A 27,677-nucleotide genomic window follows, 5' to 3' on the forward strand; every position below is an offset into this window, starting at 1 on the left:
CAGCTTTCTTCCAGGATTTCTCAAATTGTAGAAACATAATGACGCACACACACACACGCACGCACACACACGCACGCACACACACACACACGCACGCACGCACGCACACACACACACGCACACGCACGCACGCACACACGCACGCACACACGCACGCACACACACGCACGCACACACACGCACGCACACACACACGCACGCACTCGTTTCAAAGTGTCCTGGTGGTGCGTTCAGGTGCTCGTCCACTCACGGTGGGTAGAATGTGATGCGTTCATGTTCGTTGGATATTTATGTTTCTTTGTTGTTGTGACTTTATTTACAATGTTTAGAAAGTCGAGAACTGGTAATTACGATAACTGTAATGTGACATGAAGGCAACATTAACATGAACTCATCGTTAATATTTAATATTGTGATCACCTGATATCAGTGATGTATAAGTACCTTTACTCAAGTACTTGACGTTCATGTACTTTACTTGAGTATTTGCATACTTTAATAATAACAATAATCTCAATAATGACCATAATAATTACAATAACAATAATTATAATAATAATTACGATAGTGATAATAATCACAATAATCATAATAATAACATTAACAATAATAATACATAATAATATGAATATGAATAACAATGACTAACAATAATAACGATACTCATCATATTGACAATAGTACTTTTATAGTTGTGTCTTATGACAAAAGTCTCTAAACCGATGAACGGATCCGGATCTGATGGAGACGTAAAGGTGAGGAGTCACGTGGTTGCCGCCGCAGGTGAGACCTCTTCGGAACCCGGTGTGTTGTGACGCAACACGCAGCTTCGTCACTTCGTGTTTCTTCGTCATGAAGAACGGGAAACTCCGCACGAGCCCGAAGATAAAAAGTCCAAACTGCTTCAAATGGAAGTTGAAAGAGACGTTAACGAGTTTAACGGCGGACAGAGACCAGGACCGAGACCAGGACCGAGACAGCCGCCCTGACAGACATGAACTCTGCGATCGGTGAGGATGAACTTTAATCACTCAGAGCTGCAGAGAAGCTTAAATCAGCAGAAACATGAATGGAGTTTGGTGGAGAAGGAAAGAAATGATTTAATCAAAGTTAACTGAGTCCTGTTGATCAGACATCTGTGTGTGGAGGGTTATTAGTGCCATGTATAGGGTTATTAATGGTGTGTATATAGGGTTATTAGTGCCATGTATAGGGTTATTAATGGTGTATATATAGGGTTATTAGTGCCATGTATAGGGTTATTAATGGTGTATATATAGGGTTATTAGTGCCATGTATAGGGTTATTAGTGGTGTATATACAGGGTTATTAGTGGTGTATATACAGGGTTATTAGTGGTGTATATATAGGGTTATTTGTGGTGTATATATAGGGTTATTAGTGGTGTATATATAGGGTTATTAGTGGTATATATAGGGTTATTAATGGTGTATATATATGGTTATTAGTGGTGTATATATAGGGTTATTAGTGTTATATATAGGGTTATTAGTGGTGTATATACAGGGTTATTAGTGGTGTATATATAGGCTTATTAGTGCCATGTATAGGGTTATTAGTGGTGTATATATAGGGTTATTAGTGCCATGTATAGGGTTATTAATGGTGTATATATAGGGTTATTAGTGCCATGTATAGGGTTATTAGTGGTGTATATACAGGGTTATTAGTGGTGTATATATAGGGTTATTAGTGGTGTGTATATATAGGGTTATTAGTTGTATATATAGGGTTATTAATGGTGTATATATAGGGTTATTAGTGGTGTATATATAGGGTTATTAGTGGTATATATAGGGTTATTAATGGTGTATATATAGGGTTATTAGTGGTGTATATATAGGGTTATTAGTGGTATATATAGGGTTATTAATGGTGTATATATAGGGTTATTAGTGGTGTATATATAGGCTTATTAGTGCCATGTATAGGGTTATTAATGGTGTATATATAGGGTTATTAGTGGTGTATATACAGGGTTAATAGTGGTGTATATATAGGCTTATTAGTGCCATGTATAGGGTTATTAATGGTGTATATATAGGGTTATTAGTGGTGTATATACAGGGTTAATAGTGGTGTATATATAGGGTTATTTGTGGTGTATATATAGGGTTATTAATGGTGTATATATAGGGTTATTAGTGCCATGTATAGGGTTATTAATGGTGTGTATATAGGGTTATTAGTGCCATGTATAGGGTTATTAATGGTGTGTATATAGGGTTATTAGTGCCATGTATAGGGTTATTAGTGGTGTATATACAGGGTTATTAGTGGTGTATATACAGGGTTATTAGTGGTATATATAGGTTATTAGTGGTATATATACAGGGTTATTAGTGGTATATATACAGGGTTATTAGTGGTATATAAACAGGGTTATTAGTGGTATATATAGGTTATTAGTGGTATATATACAGGGTTATTAGTGGTGTATATACAGGGTTATTAGTGGTGTATATACAGGGTTATTAGTGGTATATATAGGTTATTAGTGGTATATATACAGGGTTATTAGTGGTATATATACAGGGTTATTAGTGGTATATAAACAGGGTTATTAGTGGTGTATATACAGGGTTATTAGTGGTATATATAGGTTATTAGTGGTATATATACAGGGTTATTAGTGGTATATATACAGGGTTATTAGTGGTATATAAACAGGGTTATTAGTGGTATATATACAGGGTTATTAGTGGTATATATACAGGGTTATTAGTGGTATATATAGGTTATTAGTGGTATATATAGGGTTATTAGTGGTATATATACAGGGTTATTAGTGGTATATAAACAGGGTTATTAGTGGTATATATACAGGGTTATTAGTGGTATATATACAGGGTTATTAGTGGTATATAAACAGGGTTATTAGTGGTATATATACAGGGTTATTAGTGGTATATATACAGGTGCTGGTCATATAATTAGAATATCATGAAAAAGTTGATTTATTTCACTAATTCCATTCAAAAAGTGAAACTTGTCTATTATATTCATTCATTACACACAGACTGATATATTTTAAATGTTTATTTTTTTTAATGTTGATGATTACAACTGACAACTAAGGAAAATCCCAAATTCAGTATCTCAGAAAATTTGAATATTGTGAAAAGGTTCAATATTGAAGACTCCTGGTGCCACACTCTGATCAGCTAATTAACTCAAAACACCTGCAAAGGCCTTTAAATGGTCTGTCTAGTTCTGTAGGCTACACAATCATGGGGAAGACGACCATTGACACCTTGCACAAGGAGGGCAAGACAGAAAAGGTCATTGCTAAAGAGGCTGGCTGTTCACAGAGCTCTGTGTCCAAGCACATGAATAGAGAGGCGAAGGGAAGGAAAAGATGTGGTGGGAAAAAGTGTACAAGCAATAGAGATAACCGCACCCTGGAGAGGATTGTGAAACAAAACCCATTCAAACATGTGGGGGAGATTCAGAAAGAGTGGACTGCAGCTGGAGTCAGTGCTTCAAGAACCACTACGCACAGACGTATGAAGACACGGTTCAGCTGTCGCATTCCTCGTGTCAAGCCTTGAACAACAGACAACGTCAGAAGCGTCTCGCCTGGCTGAAGACAGAAAGGACTGGACTGCTGCTGAGTGGTCCAAAGTTATGTTCTCTGATGAAATCAGCGTCCCAGAGTCTGGAGGAAGAGAGCAGAGACACACAGTCCACGTTGCTTGAGGTCCAGTGTAAAGTTTCCACAGTCAGTGATGGTTTTGGTGCCGTGTCATCTGCTGGTGTTGGTCCACTGTGTTTTCTGAGGTCCAAGGTCAACGCAGCCGTATACCAGGAGGCTTTAGAGCACTTCATGCTTCCTGCTGCTGACCAACTTTATGGAGATGCAGATTTCATTTTCCAACAGGACTTGGCACCTGCACACAGTGCTGTCAGCTTGACGGACTGGTGACTGGAGGTGCAGCTGTTGGTGTACAGGGAGAAGAGCAGAGGGGAGAGAACGCAGCCTTGGGGGGTTAAAGGCAGAGCTGAAGTCTACAAACAGGATCCTTGCTTAGGTTCGAGTCCAGATGCTGGAGGATGAAATGAAGGGCCATGTTAACTGCGTCGTCTACAGACCTGTTGGCTCTGTAGACGAACTGCAGGGTGTCCAGGAGTGGGTCAGTTAGGGTTTTTAGGTGGGACAGGACAAGGCGCTCAAAAGACTTCTGGGATGGGTGGTACAGAGGCACACACAGAGGGGGACCTGGTGGTCTGGGGCTGGTTGATGGAGCCATGGGGGATGGGGTCAGGACTGTCCCATTGTCTTTCAAAGCGACAGTAGAACTCGTTCAGCTTGTCTGCCAGGCGTAGATCATTAATTCTTCACCCACAATGCATTTGTTTTTGTGATATGATCAACATTTGTTTACTGCATGTTGATCAGTTTTAAAGTTCGTCTTTTGATTCATTTTCTCGCCGTTCATACTGAATATTTAGCCGGCAGTGTTTAACCTCCATACTGTGAGCAGTTTGATTCATAATAATGTTGATAATGATGTTCTCCCTCCAGTCGCTCTGCTGCACTGCTTCCTGTTGGCAGATTTCATCCAATCAGCTCCCGTTTCTCCGTCCGACCCGTCGGCACTCATTGAGGCGGCCGAGCGGGCGAAGACGCTGGTGGAGAAAATCCTGAGAGACGTTCCTGCCGTGCACGCCGCCACTGTCACCATCGAGGTAAACGAGGCGCGTGATTGGCTGCTGCGGTTCGACTATTGGTTGTTGTTGTTCTTCATGTGTCGATAACTTGTTCCTGGTTTCCTCAGGGTTTGACCCTTGACTCCGCCCACACCGCTAACCTGCAGATGATGGTGACATCACTGGGCATCCCCCCCGCCCCCATCCTCAAACCGCTGTCGGAAAGCTTCACACTGGTCAGTCTGAGGTTCTTCAGGTTCCTTTAAGCCCTTCAGAGGTTCTTGTGGTAGAATGAACAGAACATCATGTGTGTGTGTCTCCTCCTGCAGGACGTCTGTGTGAGCCGCATGTCAGCCGGCAGTCGGTTGTACCAAATGATTTTGGGAGTTTTATCTGGCAGCCTGAGCGGACTGAGCGACCTGCAGGCCGACCTGAGAGACCTGCAGACCCACATCACCAAGGTGACCTCATCACACGACCTCATCCCACGACATGACCTCATCCCACGACCTCATCACACGACCTCATCACATGACCTCATCCCACGACATGACCTCATCCCACGACCTCATCACACGACCTCATCACATGACCTCATCCCACGACATGACCTCATCACACGACCTCATCACATGACCTCATCACACGACATGACGTCATCCCACGACCTCATCCCACGACACGACCTCATCCCACGACCTCATCACACGACCTCATCACACGACCTCATCCCACGACCTCATCCCACGACCTCATCACACAACCTCATCACACGACCTCATCCCACGACCTCATCCCACGACCTCATCCCACGACCTCATCCCACGACATGACCTCATCCCACGACCTCATCACACAACCTCATCACACGACCTCATCACACGACCTCATCCCACGACCTCATCACACGACCTCATCCCACGACCTCATCCCACGACCTCATCACACGACCTCATCCCACGACACGACCTCATCCCACGACACAACCTCATCCCACGACCTCATCACACGACCTCATCACACGACCTCATCCCACGACACGACCTCATCCCACGACACGACCTCATGCCACGACCTCATCACACGACCTCATCACACGACCTCATCCCACGACACGACCTCATCCCACGACACGACCTCATCCCACGACCTCATCACACGACCTCATCACACGACCTCATCACACGACCTCATCCCACGACCTCATCCCACGACCTCATCCCACGACACGACCTCATCCCACGACCTCATCACACGACCTCATCACTCGACCTCATCACACGACCTCATCACACGACCTCATCCCACGACCTCATCCCACGACCTCATCCCACGACACGACCTCATCCCACGACCTCATCACACGACCTCATCACACGACCTCATCACACGACCTCATCAAACGACCTCATCCCACGACCTCATCCCACGACATGACCTCATCCCACGACCTCATCACACGACCTCATCACACGACCTCATCACACGACCTCATCCCACGACCTCATCCCACGACCTCATCCCACGACCTCATCCCACGACCTCATCCCACGACCTCATCCCACGACACGACCTCACCACACGACCTCATCACACGACCTCATCACACGACCTCATCACACGACCTCATCACACGACCTCATCACATGTCTGACTCTGTGTTTCATGTGCTTCAGATAAAGGAGGCGTTTCAGCTTGGCGTCGTCGAGGCGGATCAGAACCAGAACCAGAACCTGGACCTGGCCTCCCGTCTCCATGGTAACTACGAGGTGCAGGTAGCGGCTCACCTGACGCTGACTCAGCTCCGCTCCTTCTGTCACGACCTGATCCGCAGCCTGAGAGCCGTTGCCACCTACAGGCCCCGCCCTGCAGGTAAACGCTAAGCCCCGCCCACCGGGAGTACTCGGGAATGAGGCGCCTAAAGGTCGTGACCTTTATGTTGCAGTGCATCATGAGAGATATTTTATGGAGGAGTTCTTAAAAGAAACAATTTCATACAAAGACCCTCGTTTGTTAATATTAATACGCTCATCAAACATCAGCCCTTCATCTCAGGACCACATCGAAAGGAAGGAAGGAAGGAAGGAAGGAAGGAAAGAAATCCAAAACAGAAACGGGTTGAGGGAGGAAACATGTCTTTGAGAAACTCTTTCTACAGAGACCATCTTTGAGATGTTCCTGAGATTTATTTCCTGACGTTTTATTGTGAAGGATCTTGAGATCAGCAGCTGGAGCTTTGTGAGTCGGAGGAATGTGAGCGAGTTCAAGAATGAAGAGATCAACAATCTGATCTGAGGTCTGCAGGTCTGAACCCGTCCGTCTGTCTTCAGGTTCTCGTTCTGCTTGCAGTGAAGGCACAGGTCTGGAGACTAGAACACGAGTCACCGATCGATCGATAATCCAGAATCAATCAACAGAAAAGTGATCGGCAGGAACTCTGATGATCCGATTATTGTTCAAGACGATATAAACCAAAATGTTTCTCAAAATTCTGACCTGAAAAAGTTTTCTGACCTAATGACAACAACCAATAATCAATAACATTTACACTAATCAATAACCGATCATCCGAATTATTTTGACAGAATTTAAAAGCTTCTCCATGAAATGGAGGCTTTTATTGTGAAACAGCTACAGGAAATGGTCAGAGCTGCTCCTCTTTATTTGAAATGTTTCTGTATATTTATATTGACATTAATATTTATTGATATTATATGTATTAATATTCATTGTTATTAATTATATTCATTAATTATTAATTATATGTATTAATATTTGTTAATATTTCTCAGCTCATATTTATGAGGTTTAGAAATGACTCAGATCAGGTTATTTATCATAATTTATTTATTTGTTATTTATGATTAAATATTTATTTTACTTTTGACTGTTTCTGTTTTAGATATTTTAATGATTTTATGATGTCATGTTGTGTGTAAATGATATTTGTATCGTGTTCAGGTGTGTTTGATATATTTACTGTATTTATTGAATTGTTTGATGAAGAAACTGATTTTATTGACTGTGTTGTCGTCTTTTAATGAGATTCTAATAGCCAATCAGAAGCCTTTGTTTGTTTCAATGATAATAAACACTGTTTTCTAAATATTGTTTTTTGTCTGTTCGTCTTGGGGTGCGTTCCATTCAGCTTCGCTCACTTAAGCTTCAATAGACGACATCACCTGTTGATGCAGAAATCATCAGGAAGTAATTTATTGTTTTCTGATTGAAAGAACTGACGGAACGTTTTGTTGCTAGCTAGCTAGCTAGTCCATCTCCAGAGCTGGCGAGTATTAATGAAGTATTAATAATAATTACGTGTTCACAGACATCTTCATCTTCATCCCCAAAGAACCAGGACCCCAGGACTCAACGACTCCAGACCCGTCGCCCTGACTTCTGAGCGCCGGGTCCTGTTCCACCTAAAAACCCTCACTGACCCACTGCTGGACCCCCTGCAGTTCACCTACAGCAGTGTTTTTCAACCTTATCTGAGCCGCGGCACACTTTTTACATTAAAAAGATCCCGCGGCTCACCAACACCAAAAACGTTACACAATGACACCTTTGATCAAAATACAGCATCTATGCCTCGATGTCAAACTCCATCCCAGAGAGGAACGAACAACAGGACTACTGAGGGACAAACAGAGTCACCATCTAATGAACAGGACAGAAAGAACACATGTTTAGGCGACATGTTTATTATGGGATGCATACGTAGAGCCAGATGTTTGGCATCTTCTCTTGGCTGCAGTTCATTAATATCTGGGGTTCGGTTCTGTGGAAACCCTCAGTGTGGAGTGAAGGTGTGTGTTTATCTTCATCTTCATCACAGAGAGAAGCTGCTCACACAGGTGTGTGCTTCCCAGCATGCAGAGCGTGTGAGCAGCAGGTACAGTAGGAGTGAAGGCATCGCTTCAGGATGAAGCTTGTAAACTGTGCAGCGCCCACAGAGTCACACTTTGCCTTGAGTGTCATCACACTGGAGGTCTATCAGCTCCATGTGGATGTGCACAGGAGCTCTTTCCACTTCAACTGCAAACGGATCGCTGAGAAGTTCAGATTTACATTTCTGAGCTGCAAAGTCAGCAAATCGCCGAGTGAACTCTGAGCCGAGTGCGCCAATTTATCAGCAACATGCGCAGTGTGAACACAGCGGAGGAGACTTTCACTGCGTCATGTCTGTGACGTCACGTCTCTGAAGCTGGAGGTTCAGCAGTGAGATGCTTCCTTATGTTGCACATAAAGCAGGTCACATCGCCACGTGTGGTCCCGGAGCTCTGTGGTGTTCAGTTCTGATGAACATGATGTTCTGTTGGGCCGGATACATGCTGACGACATAACGACCAGTCTCTCATGTGTTGGTCCTCACGAGGCTTCTCTTCTGGGTTCTGTGGTCCAGGACCCAGTTCAGAGTCTGTGTTTTTCCTTTTTAAATATTTCTCCATCGCTGTTCATCTCGTCATCGCAACCTCTCCCGCGCTCATTTACTTCTGTTTTAAATGAACGCGTCCTTACTGCGCTCCCGACTGCCCCCACCGGCATGGAGGAGTATTACTACTGAGCAGACACTACGCTGCAGCTCAGACGCTCAACCATAGCAAAGTGTTTGCAACAACTAAATAATCTTTTTTGACTCATTAAGTGAAATTGGACCTTTTCCCGCGGCACAGCGGGTGAACATCACTGTCCTACAGAGCCAACAGGTCTGTACACGACGCAGTCAACTTGGCCCTTCACTTCCTCCTCCAGCACCTGGACTCCCCCGGAACCTACGCCAGGATCCTGTTTGTGGACTTCAGCTCTGCCTTCAACACCATCATCCCGTCTCTGCTGCATGACAAGCTGTCAGCTGCACGTGCCCGACTCCACCTGCAAGTGGATCACAGACTTCCTGTCTGACAGGAAGCAGCACGTGAAGCTGGGAAAACACGTCTCAGCCTCCCGGACCATCAGCACCGGTTCCCCCTAAGGCTGCGTTCTCTCCCCTCTGCTCTTCTCCCTGTACACCAACAGCTGCACCTCCAGTCACCAGACCGTCAAGCTGCTGAAGTTCACGGTTGACACCACCCTCATTGGACTCCTCTCTGGTGGAGATGAGTCCGCCTACAGGTGACTGACCATCTGGTGACCTGGTGCAGTTTGAAAAACCTAGAGCTCAATGCTGTAACCCTATATATACCACTAATTACCCTGTATATATACCACTAATTACCCTGTATATATACCACTAATTACCCTGTATATATACAACTAATAACCCTGTATATATACCACTAATTACCCTGTATATATACCACTAATTACCCTGTATATATACCACTAATAACCCTGTATATATACCACTGATAACCCTGTATATATATACCACTAATTACCCTGTATATATACCACTAATTACCCTGTATATATACCGCTAATAACCCTGTATATATACCACTAATTACCCTGTATATATACCACTAATTACCCTGTATATATACCACTAATAACCCTGTATATATACCACTAATAACCCTGTATATATACCACTGATAACCCTGTATATATATACCACTAATTACCCTGTATATATACCACTAATTACCCTGTATATATACCACTGATAACCCTGTATATATACCACTAATTACCCTGTATATATACCACTGATAACCCTGTATATATATACCACTAATTACCCTGTATATATACCACTAATAACCCTGTATATATACCACTGATAACCCTGTATATGTATACCACTAATTACCCTGTATATATACCACTAATTACCCTGTATATATACCGCTAATAACCCTGTATATATACCACTAATTACCCTGTATATATACCACTAATTACCCTGTATATATACCACTAATAACCCTGTATATATACCACTAATAACCCTGTATATATACCACTGATAACCCTGTATATATATACCACTAATTACCCTGTATATATACCACTAATTACCCTGTATATATACCACTGATAACCCTGTATATATATACCACTAATTACCCTGTATATATACCACTAATAACCCTGTATATATACCACTGATAACCCTGTATATATACCACTGATAACCCTGTATATATACCACTAATTACCCTGTATATATACCACTGATAACCCTGTATATATATACCACTAATTACCCTGTATATATATACCACTAATTACCCTGTATATATACCACTAATTACCCTGTATATATACCACTAATTACCCTGTATATATACCACTAATTACCCTGTATATATACCACTAATAACCCTGTATATATACCACTAATTACCCTGTATATATACCACTGATAACCCTGTATATATATATACCACTAATTACCCTGTATATATAACACTAATTACCCTGTATATATAACACTAATAACCCTGTATATATAACACTAATAACCCTGTATATATACCACTAATAACCCCGAATATATAACACTAATTACCCTGTATATATACCACTAATAACCCTGTATATATACCACTAATAACCCTGAATATATACCACTAATAACCCTGTATATATAACACTAATAACCCTGTATATATAACACTAATAACCCTGTATATATAACCCTAATAACCCTGTAGATATACCACTAATAACCCTGTATATATACCACTAATAACCCTGCATATATAGCACTAATAACCCTGTATATATACCACTAATAACCCTGTATATATACCACTAATAACCCTATATATAACACTAATAACCCTGTATATATAACACTAATAACCCTGTATATATACCACTAATAACCCTGTATATATACCACTAATAACCCTATATATATACCACTAATAACCCTGTATATATATACCACTAATAACCCTGTATATATACCACTAATAACCCTGTATATATACCACTAATAACCCTATATATACCACTAATAACCCTGTATATATACCACTAATAACCCTGTATATATACCACTAATGACCCTGAATATATAACACTAATAACCTTGTATATATACCACTAATAACCCTGTATATATACCACTAATAACCCTGTATATATACCACTAATAACCCTGAATATATAACACTAATTACCCTGTATATATAACACTAATAACCCTGTATATATACCACTATTAACCCTGTATATATACCACTAATAACCCTGTATATATAACACTAATAACCCTGTATATATATACCACTAATAACCCTGTATATATACCACTAATAACCCTGAATATATAACACTAATTACCCTGTATATATAACACTAATAACCCTGTATATATAACACTAATAACCCTGTATATATACCACTAATAACCCCGAATATATAACACTAATTACCCTGTATATATAACACTAATAACCCTGTATATATAACACTAATAACCCTGTATATATACCACTAATAACCCTGTATATATACCACTAATAACCCTGCATATATACCACTAATAACCCTGTATATATACCACTAATAACCCTGTATATATACCACTAATAACCCTATATATAACACTAATAACCCTGTATATATAACACTAATAACCCTGTATATATACCACTAATAACCCTGTATATATACCACTAATAACCCTATATATATACCACTAATAACCCTGTATTAATATACCACTAATAACCCTGTATATATACCACTAATAACCCTGAATATATAACACTAATTACCCTGTATATATAACACTAATAACCCTGTATATATACCACTAATAACCCTGAATATATAACACTAATAACCTTGTATATATACCACTAATAACCCTGTATATATATACCACTAATAACCCTGTATATATACCACTAATAACCCTGAATATATAACACTAATTACCCTGTATATATAACACTAATAACCCTGTATATATACCACTAATAACCCTGTATATATACCACTAATAACCCTGTATATATACCACTAATAACCCTGAATATATAACACTAATTACCCTATATATATAACACTAATAACCCTGTATATATACAACTAATAACCCTGTATATATACCACTAATTACCCTGTATATATACCACTAATATTCCTGTATATATACCACTACAATCCCTGAATATATAACACTAATAACCCTATATATATCACTAATTACCCGGTATATTTAAAAATAAAAACCCTATGGCACTAATAAACCTGCAGAAGAATGCAGCCATACCTGCACCCATCACCCCGTGTGACTTCCTGGGCTCCATCATATCTCAGGACCTCAAGTGGGAGCTGAACATCAGCTCCATCACCAAGAAGGCTCATTAGAGGATGTACTTCCTGAGGCAGCTGAAGAAGTTCAAGCTGCCAAAGACAATGATGGTGCACTTCTACACAGCCATCATTGAGTCCATCCTCTGCTCCTCCATCACGCTCTGCTGAGAGGGTGATTGGCTGCTATCTGCCGTCCCTCCAGGACTTGTTCGCTTCAAGGACCCTGAAGCAAACAAGAAGGATTGTAGCCGACCCCTCTCACCCTGGACACAAACTGTTGGAGCCCCTTCCATCTGGCAGGAGGCTGCGGTCCATCAGGACCAAGACCTCCATCAGGACCAAGACCTCACGCCACATCAACAGTTGTTTCAGTCTGCAGTCGGGTTCATCAACAAAGACCAGGACCCCCACTGACTCTGTCATCCCCAGGACAACCTCCTACCTGTCAGTCCCCTGCACATTCTATGTTTCTTATTTAAACAGACTCAATACTTTTAACATTACACTTACTGTACATCTCACTTGTTTATAGTCCTGTTATCTGTTTGATTGTGCACTTTATTTCATATTTTACAGAACATTTTAACATGTTTCTACTTTTTGCACTGTGTTGCAATAAACGGTTCTGGTTCTGATTCTGATTATTAATTACTTTTCATCACTCAAATGTTTTCTGGAGTTAAAAGAAAATCACAAAAACTACAAAAAGTTTCTCACAGATTTATTTATTGAAATGATTTGAAGGTTTAGTGATGTCTGATTTCTTCTTCTTCACTTCTTTTATCAGCAAATCATCTCCAAGATGTTTCTTCTTCTTCTGCAGTAACAACTTTTCTCTTTCAAAACATTTCAACCAGCTTCTTCCAGCTAGAAGTCTATCAGGCCCCGCCTCCGGGAAGTGACGTCACAGACTATAACCCCGCCCCAGGAGAGGGAGTTGTCACATGGGCGTGTCCTTCGTAGGAGGCGGGGCTTAATGCAGAACCTGCTCTTCAGAGATTAAACTTTAACTTTGAATATTTAAAATGATGAATTTGGTCAAAAAAACGAACTCACTCATGTTTGTCCTTCAGGGACACCGTAGAGACACCGTCCCAATGTCCACTCTGTCTTTTGAACAGAATCCAGGAGGACACTGAGACCCACAGAGACAGAGCCCACAGTCTGTCTGTCTGTCTCCCCCTGGTGGTGGAGGTCAGTTCCTGCGGTGTTCGTTGTCTCTTCTTCGTTGCTTCTGTTTCTGTCTCAGAGCTTTTCTTTCTTTCTCGGCTGCAGAGTGAAGATCTTTGATGCGACGCTTCAAAACGCTGCGATCCGAAGAACTGAGGACACCGAGAGCCTAAGGGACGAAGACAGAGGTCTCACTCTGATGTTTATATCAAACATTAAATATGAGACAGAGGTCTCACTCTGATGTTTATATCAAACATTAAATATGAGACAGAGGTCTCACTCTGATGTTTATATCAAACATTAAATATGAGACAGAGGTTTCACTCTGATGTTTATATCAAACATTAAATATGAGACAGAGGTCTCACACTTTATACCAATATGAATAAATATATAGTGAGATAATGAGTCATAATTATAGAATATGTGAAGAAAAATACACAACAGAAGTTTGACTTTTGATGAGTTCACCCTCCTCTTCCTCACCTTCAGCTTGTTGCCGTCCATCTGCAGCAGTTGTTGTCCATCTACGTCTCTTGCACTGAATTCTGGGACGTATTGCTCCATGTGGAGTCCTCTCAGCCAATGAGAGACCTGCTGGGTCGTCCACGACAACACAAGACAGGAAGAGTCCTCAAAGGGCTGAGGAGGGGGAGGAGGAGGAGGAAGAGCAAGAAAAAGAAGAGTTTTCACTCTGATGCACCTCCTGCTGTATCTTACAGACCATAATACTCTGTCACCATGGTAACCGTGTGTGTGTGTTACCTCATCAGAGGACTGGGACAGCGTGTGGTACGGGTGGGAGGATCTGGAGGAAGAGGAGTCAGCAGGAGGAGAGGAAGAAGAGGAGGTGTGAGGAAGAGGAGGAGAGAACTCCTCACTGAGAGCCGACTCCTGAAGGACCAAGAAAGGAAGTAGTTATTGATCTTTTCTTCTTCTACTTCCTGTTTGTGTCCACACTACACAGTCTAATCACATCTAATGATTGATAAATATGTGACACAAGATGTGACTTGTAGAAACAAGATACGACTTGTAGAAACTAGATATAACTTGTAGAAACTAGATATAACTTGTAGAAACAAGATATAACTTGTAGAAACAATATGTGACTTGTAGATACAAGATATAACTTGTAGAAACAAGATATAACTTGTAGAAACAATATGTGACTTGTAGAAACTAGATATAACTTGTAGAAACAAGATATAACTTGTAGAAACAAGATATAACTCATAGAAACAAGATATAACTCGTAGAAACAAGATATAACTCGTAGAAACAAGATATAACTCGTAGAAACAAGATATAACTCGTAGAAACAAGCTGTAACTTGTAGAAACAAGATATAACTTGTAGAAACAAGATGTAACTTGTAGAAACAAGCTGTAACTCATAGAAACAAGATATAACTCGTACAAAATAGATATAACTCGTAGAAACAAGATATAACTTGTAGAAACAAGATGTAACTTGTAGAAACAAGATATAACTTGTAGAAACAAGATGTAACTTGTAGAAACAAGATGTAACTTGTAGAAACTAGATATAACTTGTAGTAACAAGATATAACTTGTAGAAACTAGATATAACTTGTAGAAACAATATGTGACTTGTAGAAACTAGATATAACTTGTAGAAACAAGATATAACTTGTAGAAACAAGCTGTAACTCGTAGAAACAAGATATAACTCGTACAAAATAGATATAACTCGTAGAAACAAGATATAACTTGTAGAAACAAGATGTAACTTGTAGAAACAAGATATAACTTGTAGAAACAAGATGTAACTTGTAGAAACAAGATGTAACTTGTAGAAACAATATGTAACTTGTAGAAACTAGATATAACTTGTAGTAACAAGATATAACTTGTAGAAACTAGATATAACTTGTAGAAACAATATGTGACTTGTAGAAACTAGATATAACTTGTAGAAACAAGATATAACTTGTAGAAACAAGCTGTAACTCGTAGAAACAAGATATAACTCGTACAAAATAGATATAACTCGTAGAAACAAGATATAACTTGTAGAAACAAGATGTAACTTGTAGAAACAAGATATAACTTGTAGAAACAAGATATAACTTGTAGAAACAAGATATAACTCATAGAAACAAGATATAACTCGTAGAAACAAGATATAACTCGTAGAAACAAGATATAACTTGTAGAAACAAGATGTAACTTGTAGAAACAAGATATAACTTGTAGAAACAAGATGTAACTTGTAGAAACTAGATATAACTTGTAGAAACAATATGTGACTTGTAGAAACAAGATATAACTTGTAGAAACAATATGTGACTTGTAGAAACAAGATATAACTTGTAGAAACAATATGTGACTTGTAGAAACTAGATATAACTTGTAGAAACAAGATATAACTTGTAGAAACAAGATATAACTCATAGAAACAAGATATAACTCGTAGAAACAAGATATAACTCGTAGAAACAAGATATAACTCGTAGAAACAAGATATAACTCGTAGAAACAAGCTGTAACTTGTAGAAACAAGATATAACTTGTAGAAACAAGATGTAACTTGTAGAAACAAGCTGTAACTCATAGAAACAAGATATAACTCGTACAAAATAGATATAACTCGTAGAAACAAGATATAACTTGTAGAAACAAGATGTAACTTGTAGAAACAAGATATAACTCGTAGAAACAAGATATAACTTGTAGAAACAAGATGTAACTTGTAGAAACAAGATATAACTTGTAGAAACAAGATGTAACTTGTAGAAACAAGATGTAACTTGTAGAAACAATATGTGACTTGTAGAAACTAGATATAACTTGTAGAAACAAGATATAACTTGTAGAAACTAGATATAACTTGTAGAAACAATATGTGACTTGTAGAAACTAGATATAACTTGTAGAAACAAGATATAACTTGTAGAAACAAGCTGTAACTCATAGAAACAAGATATAACTCGTACAAAATAGATATAACTCGTAGAAACAAGATATAACTTGTAGAAACAAGATGTAACTTGTAGAAACAAGATATAACTTGTAGAAACAAGATATAACTTGTAGAAACAAGATATAACTCATAGAAACAAGATATAACTCGTAGAAACAAGATATAACTCGTAGAAACAAGATGTAACTTGTAGAAACAAGATATAACTTGTAGAAACAAGATGTAACTTGTAGAAACTAGATATAACTTGTAGAAACAATATGTGACTTGTAGAAACTAGATATAACTTGTAGAAACAAGATATAACTTGTAGAAACTAGATATAACTTGTAGAAACAATATGTGACTTGTAGAAACTAGATATAACTTGTAGAAACAAGATATAACTTGTAGAAACAATATGTGACTTGTAGAAACTAGATATAACTTGTAGAAACAAGATATAACTTGGAGAAACAATATATAACTTGTAGAAACAAGATATAACTCGTAGAAACAAGATGTAACTTGTAGAAACAAGATGTAACTTGTAGAAACAATATGTGACTTGCAGAAACTAGATATAACTTGTAGAAACAAGATATAACTCGTAGAAACAAGGTGTAACTTGTAGAAATAAGATATAACTTGTAGAAACAATATGTGACTTGTAGAAACTAGATGTAACTTGTAGAAACAAGATATAACTTGTAGAAACAATATGTGACTTGTAGAAACTAGATATAACTTGTAGAAACTAGATATAACTTGTAGTAACAAGATATAACTTGTAGAAACAAGATATAACTTGTAGAAACAATATGTGACTTGTAGAAACTAGATATAACTTGTAGAAACAAGATATAACTTGTAGAAACAATATGTGACTTGTAGAAACTAGATATAACTCGTAGAAACAAGATATAACTCGTAGAAACAAGGTGTAACTCGTAGAAACAAGATGTAACTTGTAGAAACAAGATATAACTTGTAGAAACAAGATATAACTCGTAGAAACAAGATATAACTCGTAGAAACAAGATGTAACTCGTAGAAACAAGATGTAACTTGTAGAAACAAGATGTGATTTGTAGAAACAAGAATAATGACTTGTAGAAACATGGAAAAGTAGTAAGTAACATGGTGGAGGAGTTTGTTTTGTACCTGGGAGTGAGACCTTTGGGGCCTCGGTGAACTCGTTGTGGGGGCTTTAGGGGAGCCAGGTGGCGTCCCGAAGGAAGAAGGTGATCCCCGTCCTTCAGTGAACCAGGAGAACGGGACGAAGGATCCTGAAGACCGAGATGGACTCTCAGATGGCTCCCTGAAGACAGAAGACAAGGTGAGGACACGAAGAACATGGATATGTTATGTTTTTGTGTAATGTTGGTGTGAAGTTGATGTGATGGACCCACCGGCTGCCCACAGAGAGCCTGTTGGATTTATCTTTCCTCACTCTGATATACGAACGTCTGAGAGTCACCCTGAGAGAGAGAGAGAGACATTATTACATTATTAAAAATCTACTTTCATCAACGGTAAGAAGGATTATTACTGATGAGAAACTGAACAATGTGAATGATCAGACAGCTGCTGAAATATCCGGATACATCTGACACGTCGGTCACAAAACAAAGAGATCTGCTTTGTGTCACTTCCTGTTAAGATGGAGGTGATCTACACCAGGTGGATGCTACGTAGCATATTGGCCCAAATATAAAACAACCATGTACTGTATATAAACAACAGGGTTTTCTAAAAAATCACATTCGAAAAAGTGGTCGTATTATAATCAACAGCTGGAAAACATTGCGTTCATGCGATATTATTTTTGAATGGAGAGAGTACCTCTGTAATAGTATTGCATTATGGGTTGTTTTTAGCTTTGTAGCTATGCTAGCTCTTCAGGTCTGTTGAATTAATTGTAGTTTTCTTCTGTGAATTCCGTCATCTTGACGTTCAGATAAAATCAGAGATGTTTAATTTTATCGTCGGTTTTTTAGTCTCGACTCTATAGTGAAATTCAATGAAGTGAACATTGTGAACAACCAATAGTAAGACCTCTCTGTTTCCGTTCTCTCTCCCAGAATCAAGTCCTACTAAAGGGGCGAGGCATTGGTCATGTGACACAGAACCACAGAACCAGGAAATGACTCAGTGTGTGTGGGTCTCACCCGAGATCCAGAAAACGTCTCTTGGTTTTCTTGTCGAAGACAACAGTTGGACTGCCGGGATCAGCTGGACTTGTGTCCCGACTTGAATCAGAAACCAACACTGACACACACACACACACACACACACACACTCCCATTATCAGTGAAGCCATAAATAATAATAATTTTTGCCAAAAATAATACATATTTGGAGTTTGGCCCTCATCCTCTAACGCCACCCAACTTATTCTTTGTCTTTTTGTCACGAGTGTGTGATCGTTACTGAGCATGTTCAACTCTCAGGTGTGTCTCTGGTGTGTCTCGATTATATTTCGGGTGTGTCTCGGGTGTGTCTGGTGTGTCTCGGTTGTATCTCGGTTGTGTCTCGGGTACCTCGGTTGTATCTCGGTTGTGTCTCGATTGTATCTCGATTGTGTCTCGGTTGTGTCTCGGTTGTGTCTCGGTTGTGTCTCGGGTGTGTCTCTGGTGTATCTCGATTATATTTCGGGTGTCTCTTGGTTGTGTCTCGGGTGTGTCTCGGGTGTCTCTTGGTTGTGTCTCGGTTGTGTCTCGGTTGTGTCTCGGGTGTGTCTCGGTTGTGTCTCGGTTGTATCTCGGGTGTGTCTCGGGTGTGTCTCGGGTGTCTCTTGGTTGTGTCTCGGGTGTGTCTCGGTTGTGTCTCGGTTGTGTCTCGGTTCTGTCTCGGTTGTGTCTCGGTTGTATCTCGGTTGTATCTCGGGTGTGTCTCGGGTGTGTCTCGGGTGTCTCTTGGTTGTGTCTCGGGTGTGTCTCGGGTGTGTCTGGTGTGTCTCGGTTGTGTCTCAGTTGTATCTCGGTTGTGTCTAGGGTGTGTCTCGGTTGTGTCTCAGTTGTGTCTCTGGGGTACCTCGGTTGTATCTCGGTTGTATCTCGGTTGTGTCTAGGGTGTGTCTCGGTTTGTCTCGGTTGTGTCTCGGTTTGTCTCGGTGTGTCTCGGTTGTATCTCGGTTGTGTCTCGGTTGTGTTTCGGTTGTATCTTGGTTGTATCTCGGTTGTGTCTAGGGTGTGTCTCGGGTGTGTACCTTCGCTGTCAGGCCTCCTGCTCCTCCTCATGTAGACCCGGGAACAGTCGGAGGAGGGGCAGGACTGTGAGGGCGAGCTGCTGGGAGTCACCAGGGCCTCCTGAGACGTGGCATTGGTCAGCTGACGGTACCGCCCACGTGGGGGGGCAGCCAATGAGGCTCCTTCATCCTCTGGAGAGCGACGCACCTGAGGAGCCGAAGTGAGGAGAGTCTTTGGCTTCATCCACACTGGTAGGTTTTCCATTTTAAAACTAACTACGTTTATTTTGAGCGTCCTCTACTTCTCTATTAGTGTGAACAATTGTGAAGTTCACACAGAAACTGTAAATGAACAAAAGTATTAATGCTCTCCAGTACGACAGAGTGTACTTGATCATGTGATGTCCGTCTTAGTGTGATGAAGCCTTTGTCTTTGATCAGAGGAGCTGAGCTCTGATTGGTCTCACCAGGGAGGAGTCGAAGGAGAAGGCGGGGCTTCGAACCGACAGCAGTGAATCAGGAGAGGGGGAGGAGCCTCGCATAGCCAGGTGGAGAGGTGAGCGGGCGGAGTGTAACGGACTGTCCTGCTAACACACACACACACACAGAGTTGAATGATGTGACAGTGATCTCGTCAAGGAGCTTAAGTGACGTGGCTGTTTACCTGTAATAAAATAAATAAATTAGATTAGACTTTTTTGATCCAGACTAAATACACAAAGTATGAAGTCAGGTGTGTCTCAGGTGTGTCTCAGTTATGTCTCAGATGTGTCTCAATAATACATGTTCTGCATCATGAGTACTTCTACTCGTGGGTGTACTTGTACCTTCTCAGTACTCTGACGTACCTTCCTCTCCAGACTGTCGTCGCCCTCCGTGGAGCTCACGCTGTCACGGTACCGGGACCTGGAGGGGCGGTTCCTCCGGGCTTTGACGGACAGCTGGGCGCGGCCCTTCTGGATGCTGTTGTCCAGCAGCTCCGTCTCCGGGACCTCGTTCAGGTCTGAAACACCAAGAGCATTGTGGGGGATTGAAGCCTGTTATTGATCCGCTCTGATCGATGTGTTGACCTGATGTATGAGGTCAGAGGTCAGAACACAAGGTGTCACATGACCAGATCAAACACACAACTGATGGGTTCATCAATAATGAACTTCCTGCTGTAGATTTTAGTGACAACCATGAAAAAAACACTTAATGATTTCAATCTGAAATATGTTTTTAATGAGTTCATTAATCAATCTGATTGACGGACGGTCGTTGCCGTGGCAGCAGATTATCTTACTTAAAGCTTTAATTGTGATGACACCACAAGTTTTATACATTATGAGCTCCTCTTCATCCTCTTCATTCTCCCACTCACTCCATCAAATATTCATCATGCTGACCAATACAGCTACAGACACAGACACACACACACACACACACACACACACACACACACACACACACACGGTTGTCTGTCTGTTCTTGTGAGGACCTGCAGAAACATATAGTTTTCCCAGGTCCCTAAAACTAAAAGTCCAACCTGAACCTGATTCAGCGATTAAAACTAAGTACACCATATATACTTATATATATATATAAACTGATATTATGATATTATTATTGTATTTGTCTGTTTGTTCATGAACATGATGTGAAAATGGTTTGTAGGATATAAAGATATGTCTCCTCCCCCACAATCAGCTGACAGGAGTTCATTTCCCACGGGGAGGGGAGGGGAGGGGACAGGAAATGAAGAAGAGCAGTGAGGTGAAGAGAAGAGGATGAAAACAGATAGATGAGTTTGGAGGGAAGGTGAACAGAGATGTTAAATGACTGATGGGGAGAGAGGGGGGCGGGGGAGGGGCTCAGAGGAGAGATGTACTGTTATTAGAGGGGGAGGAATGAGGATGTAGGAAACAAGAGGAGGAAAGAAATGATCAAAAGTCAGTCTGTGAAAAAGTCGAGAAATTAGATCTTTGGTTTCATGCTGTTTTCACGAGATTTTACGCTACAAAACTAAAGTTATTTTATTTATATAATAATAATTATAATTATAATATATAATATATAATATATGAATATTCATTCATTTAATTTCATATATTAACTTATTTAGGTTTCGGAAAATTCTCTGAGGTCTTTCACGATGTTTATTTCTACGTTTCTGTAGCTCTAATGTGCTAAAAACAATCTCTCTGTTTACTACAAAGTTATTTTATTTATTTTATATAATATAATAATAATATAATATCTAATGTTCTAAAAATAATCTCTGTTTACTACAAAGTTATTTAATGTTTATCAGTCTGATATCTTCAGTTTCAAAGTTTTTAAATACTGAAAACAAAAGAAGACAGACTAAAATGTTTAAATCAACCAACAGTCCTCAACACTAAAACATTAACATTATTAAAGTTATTACATCTTCAACCATCAAAACAGTTTCACATACATTTCTGTCGATCCACTAATTGATTAGGAGACTAATAACAACAAAATAACAAAATTACAGAACTCACATACTTATTTTGTTTGTGAAAATCTTAATATCTAAACTAGAAATACTAAAGTACAAATACCTCAGATTTGTACTGAAGTACCGTACTTGAGTAAATATACTTAGTTATGTAGAATGTGTGTTTGTGTGTGTGTGAGTGTGTGGACTCACCGAACACGTTGTCTGTATCATCAGCAGACATGACTCAGTCGTTTCTGTTCAGAGAGGAAATGACAGAAATCAAAAAACGACTTTAAAGTCCAACATTCAGTAAAATGTCTTCAGTAGTTTTTGAGCTTCCTCAGAGAAACATCCTGGAGCCGCTGTTAAATAGGCGTCTAGCACGAATGAAGAAGTGCTACCCTTAGCCTTCCTCTTAGCACCTATTGTATTCATACTAGTTTGTTGCACTTATTGTATTCCTTTGTTTCTGCACTATACGTTTTTCTCTGGTTTATGCTCTCTCATGTCAGTGAGCATTAGTATAAATGATCTGTCCAGAGCTTCTACATGACAATCAGGTTAAATGTCACAATGAATGCTTCACATTACAATCTAAAGTTACAGAAGAGCTTAAAATGAAAACAGTGTTAAATTAAAGTGTTCAAGTAAAAGCAAATGATTCTACTGTTCTGTTAACTCCCAGGACAAATTCCTACCGGTCACTCCCCTGCATCCCTTCTATCCCTTTTATTACACTCGACACTTCTACACCACACTTACACCTCACTAGTTTATAGTCCTGTTATCTGTTCGTTTGTGCACTTTATTTTATATTTCACTTTATTTTATATCTTACTTTATTTTATATCTCTCTGTACATTTTAATATGTTTCTACTTGCACTGATTCTTGTTGATTGTTAAATGTTAAGCACCTTCCGTCATGTCAAATTCCTTGTATGGTCAACATACCATGGATGGCAATAAACGGTTCTGATTCTGATTCTGATGTAAGTCCAAATACAATCAGCAGCACAGCAGGGAGCTGAACCCCATCCCAGTAAACTGAGTCTGTTATGTTACTAACAGACGCACATTCATGTTCTTAATGATCTTAACAGGCTTACAGTTATGATTGTATCGGAGGTTCACTCAACACGTTTGAGGCTTCAGACCTGTCAACATGATCTTGTTACGCTGCTGGTCGACGCAGGAAATATCGTCTAACTCGTGCACGCCGTGTACGATGGTCACAGAAATGCACGGCCGCGTCAACCAGAGTCCTGCCAGAACCCTCGACGTGGGTGAGTCTGCGAGGGCCCGATCAATGCTGCTCGCAGCTTTAATGTATCTCGTATCTTGTTGTATATTGTTATATATTGTATCTTGTATCCTGTTGTGTCTTGTGTCTTGTGTCTTGTTATACAGGACTGTCTCAGAAAATTAGAATATTGTGATAATCCCCATACGTGTGATTTAGTTTACTGAACCAAGCTGAGTGTTTTTCAAGGCTCAGGAAACCCTTGCAGGTGTTTCGAGTTAATTAGACGATTCAAGTGATTAGTTGAATACCCTACTAGTATACTTTTTCATGATATTCTAATATTTAGAGATAGGATATTTGAGTTTTCTTAAGCTGTAAGCCATAATCAGCAATATTAAAAGAATAAAAGGCTTGCAATATTTCAGTTGATTTGTAATGAATCCAGAATGCATGACATTTTTGTTTTTTTAATTGCATTACACAAAATAAAGAACTTTATCACAATATTCTAATTTTCTGAGACAGTCCTGTATGTTGTATCTTTTTTATCTTGTTTTTTGATATCTTGGTATGCTATTGCGTAGCATTCCATCAATTTCATGGCACACTTGAATATTTATACTTGTGTAATATTTAGTGTTGTCATGTTATGTCACATCTTTGTGTTTTGTGTTGCATTTTTAGATCTTTTTTCTGTCTGGTGTCGTGTTATTTTGATTTACATCACGTAGTGTCTTTTCATTCTGCTTCATGTGTTGTCATCAAGAGACATATTTTATTATTTTATGTATGATCATCATGTAACTGCTGCGTAATGGAATATCACGTCTTAATGTGATGTCATGATTCATGTGTTGTTTGTCACGTAATGTGATGTCATGTTTCATGTGTTGTTTCACTTAATGTGATGTCATGTTTCATGTGTTGTTTCACGTAATGTGATGTCATGTTTCATGTGTTGTTTCACTTAATGTGATGTCATGTTTCATGTGTTGTTTCACTTAATGTGATGTCATGTTTCATGTGTTGTTTGTCACGTAATGTGATGTCATGTTTCATGTGTTGTTTCACTTAATGTGATGTCATGATTCATGTGTTGTTTTACTTAATGTGATGTCATGTTTCATGTGTTGTTTGTCACGTAATGTGATGTCATGTTTCATGTGTTGTTTCACGTAATGTGATGTCATGTTTCATGTGTTGTTTCACTTAATGTGATGTCATGTTTCATGTGTTGTTTTACTTAATGTGATGTCATGTTTCATGTGTTGTTTTACTTAATGTGATGTCATGTTTCATGTGTTGTTTGTCACGTAATGTGATGTCATGTTTCATGTGTTGTTTCACGTAATGTGATGTCATGTTTCATGTGTTGTTTCACGTAATGTGATGTCATGTTTCATGTGTTGTTTTACTTAATGTGATGTCATGTTTCATGTGTTGTTTCACGTAATGTGATGTCATGTTTCATGTGTTGTTTCACGTAATGTGATGTCATGTTTCATGTGTTGTTTCACTTAATGTGATGTCATGATTCATGTGTTGTTTCACTTAATGTGATGTCATGTTTCATGTGTTGTTTCACGTAATGTGATGTCATGTCTCATGTGTTGTTTTACTTAATGTGATGTCATGTTTCATGTGTTGTTTCACGTAATGTGATGTCATGTTTCATGTGTTGTTTCACTTAATGTGATGTCATGATTCATGTGTTGTTTCACTTAATGTGATGTCATGTTTCATGTGTTGTTTCACGTAATGTGATGTCATGTCTCATGTGTTGTTTTACTTAATGTGATGTCATGTTTCATGTGTTGTTTCACGTAATGTGATGTCATGTTTCATGTGTTGTTTCACGTAATGTGATGTCATGTTTCATGTGTTGTTTCACGTAATGTGATGTCATGTTTCATGTGTTGTTTGTCACGTAATGTGATGTCATGTTGTTTAATATTGAACTCTCTGCTGCTCTGAAGAACAACATTCACACCTTCTGAGCACAGAGACATTTAGTTAACATGAGATTGATCTGTCAGCTGCTTCTCAGGCTGGGTGGAGATGGACACACACAGACACACACACACACACACACACACACACACACACACACACACACACACACACACACACACATACTGATCTAATGAGACAAACACATTAACAAAGTACACAGCTGATTCCCAGAAGACTGAAGCTCCAACAGGAAAACACATCGTCAGACCAGGAAGATGTTTTGACAGAAGAAAAGACATGAAAAGATGGAGGATGAGAAACAGATTATTGATAGAGATGTAGAGAGAAAACAGAGAGAGGGAGGAGAAAAAGATGACCGACAGAGAGAGAGAGAGAGAGAAAATGAGGGAGGAGAACTGAAATATCAGGAAGGTAAAAAACAACAACACCAAAACACCACAAACAGATAAACTCACCTTTCTCTCTCTCTCTCTGACGGTTGTCATGACACGTCACCCTCTGTCTCCCTCTCTCTCACCCCTTCTCTCCCTCTCTCTCTCCAGCCGGTTAGCGAAGACTGCGACTCCCAGGGTTCCACGGGGCTTTGCTCTGGGCCAGGCGACAGTCTGGGCTGCAGTCAGAGGATCGTGGGCGTTGTAGTTTCCTCTTCCAGGACTCTCAGGCTCGTCTCTCGGACGGCTGGAGGCGAGCGTAATGCTGGCTCACTGCTACTCAGCAGAATACTGCAGCCTCCATCTGAAACAGCAGCACCGAGAACAGCTGAGGGAGAAGGAGGAGGAAGAGGAGGAAGGAGGTGAATGTGTTGGGAGGAGAGAAAAAGGATTAAAGAGAGACGGCACAAAGGAAAATAAACAGAGAAGAGAGATGATGATGGCAGATGATCACATGATGTTAAAAAAAAAAATGAGGATAAAAATGATGAAATATATGATTGGAATATGTTAATAAATCAAAATGATAAAAAAAGATTACAACTTCAGGAAGAAATATTATTATAACATAAACATTATACAAACATCAAAATAAACCAGCAAATAAATAAGTCATAACAGTGCAAATTAAAATAACACACTTAAAATAATTATTTTTTATTAATTATTGATTTTATAGGCGCTGACAAAATGAATAAAATATATTGATTTCATAAAAAAAAATAGTCAATGTTATAGAATTTTAGATTATAATTGTAAATTGTAAATTTCCCCACTAATAAAGGATTATCTTAATAATATAATATATTGTGTATTTGTTTTTGAATAGGTTTTATTTACAAAGTCTTGGTCGTTGGTTCTATTCCGCCTCAGTAACTATGTCGTTATAAGGGTTAGGGTTACAACATTGATTTTGTAAATGAAGAATACAATTTGGTTATTTAGTTTGATATTCTGCAAAGTTAAATAAAGAAACAGTTTCATGTGTTGTTTGTCACGTAATGTGATGTCATGTTGTTTAATATTGAACTCTCTGCTGCTCTGAAGAACAGCATTCACACCTTCTGAGCACAGAGACATTTAACATGAGATTGATCTGTCAGCTGCTTCTCAGGCTGGGTGGAGATGGACACACACACAGACACACACACACACACACACACACACACAGACACACACACAGACACACACACACACACACACACACACACACACACAGACACACACACACACACACACACACACACACACACACACACAGACACACACACACACACACACACACACACACACACACACAGACACACACACACACACACACACACAGACACACACACACACACACACACACACACACACACACACACAGACACACACACACACACACAGACACACACACAGAC

At 39.6% G+C, this 27,677-nt stretch overlaps 2 protein-coding genes across 2 annotated transcripts; one reads left to right on the forward strand and one right to left on the reverse strand.

Annotated features, from left to right (window-relative positions):
* Nucleotides 1–722: 722 nt before the first annotated feature.
* Nucleotides 723–8,067, forward strand: LOC306709279 (uncharacterized protein; the record flags this gene model as incomplete). Its single annotated transcript, XM_079177346.1, has 6 exons — nucleotides 723–783; nucleotides 4,547–4,710; nucleotides 4,800–4,907; nucleotides 5,001–5,132; nucleotides 6,348–6,543; nucleotides 8,000–8,067. 6 exons carry the CDS (start codon nucleotides 723–725, stop codon nucleotides 8,065–8,067), a joined length of 729 nt encoding a protein of 242 aa, XP_079033472.1.
* Nucleotides 8,068–14,086: 6,019 nt separating this feature from the next.
* Nucleotides 14,087–22,866, reverse strand: samd14 (sterile alpha motif domain containing 14; the record flags this gene model as incomplete). The annotated part of the gene is made up of 10 exons (XM_079178080.1): nucleotides 14,087–14,230; nucleotides 14,551–14,706; nucleotides 14,830–14,958; nucleotides 18,154–18,310; nucleotides 18,402–18,470; nucleotides 19,161–19,260; nucleotides 20,201–20,387; nucleotides 20,647–20,763; nucleotides 21,028–21,182; nucleotides 22,836–22,866. The coding sequence occupies 10 exons, from the start codon at nucleotides 22,864–22,866 to the stop codon at nucleotides 14,087–14,089; spliced, it is 1,245 nt and encodes a 414-aa protein (XP_079034206.1).
* Between the last annotated feature and the right edge of the window lie 4,811 nt (nucleotides 22,867–27,677).

The sequence above is a fragment of the Pholis gunnellus genome (genome assembly GCF_910591455.1).
Source record: "Pholis gunnellus genome assembly, chromosome: 17".
Taxonomy (NCBI): domain Eukaryota; kingdom Metazoa; phylum Chordata; class Actinopteri; order Perciformes; family Pholidae; genus Pholis; species Pholis gunnellus.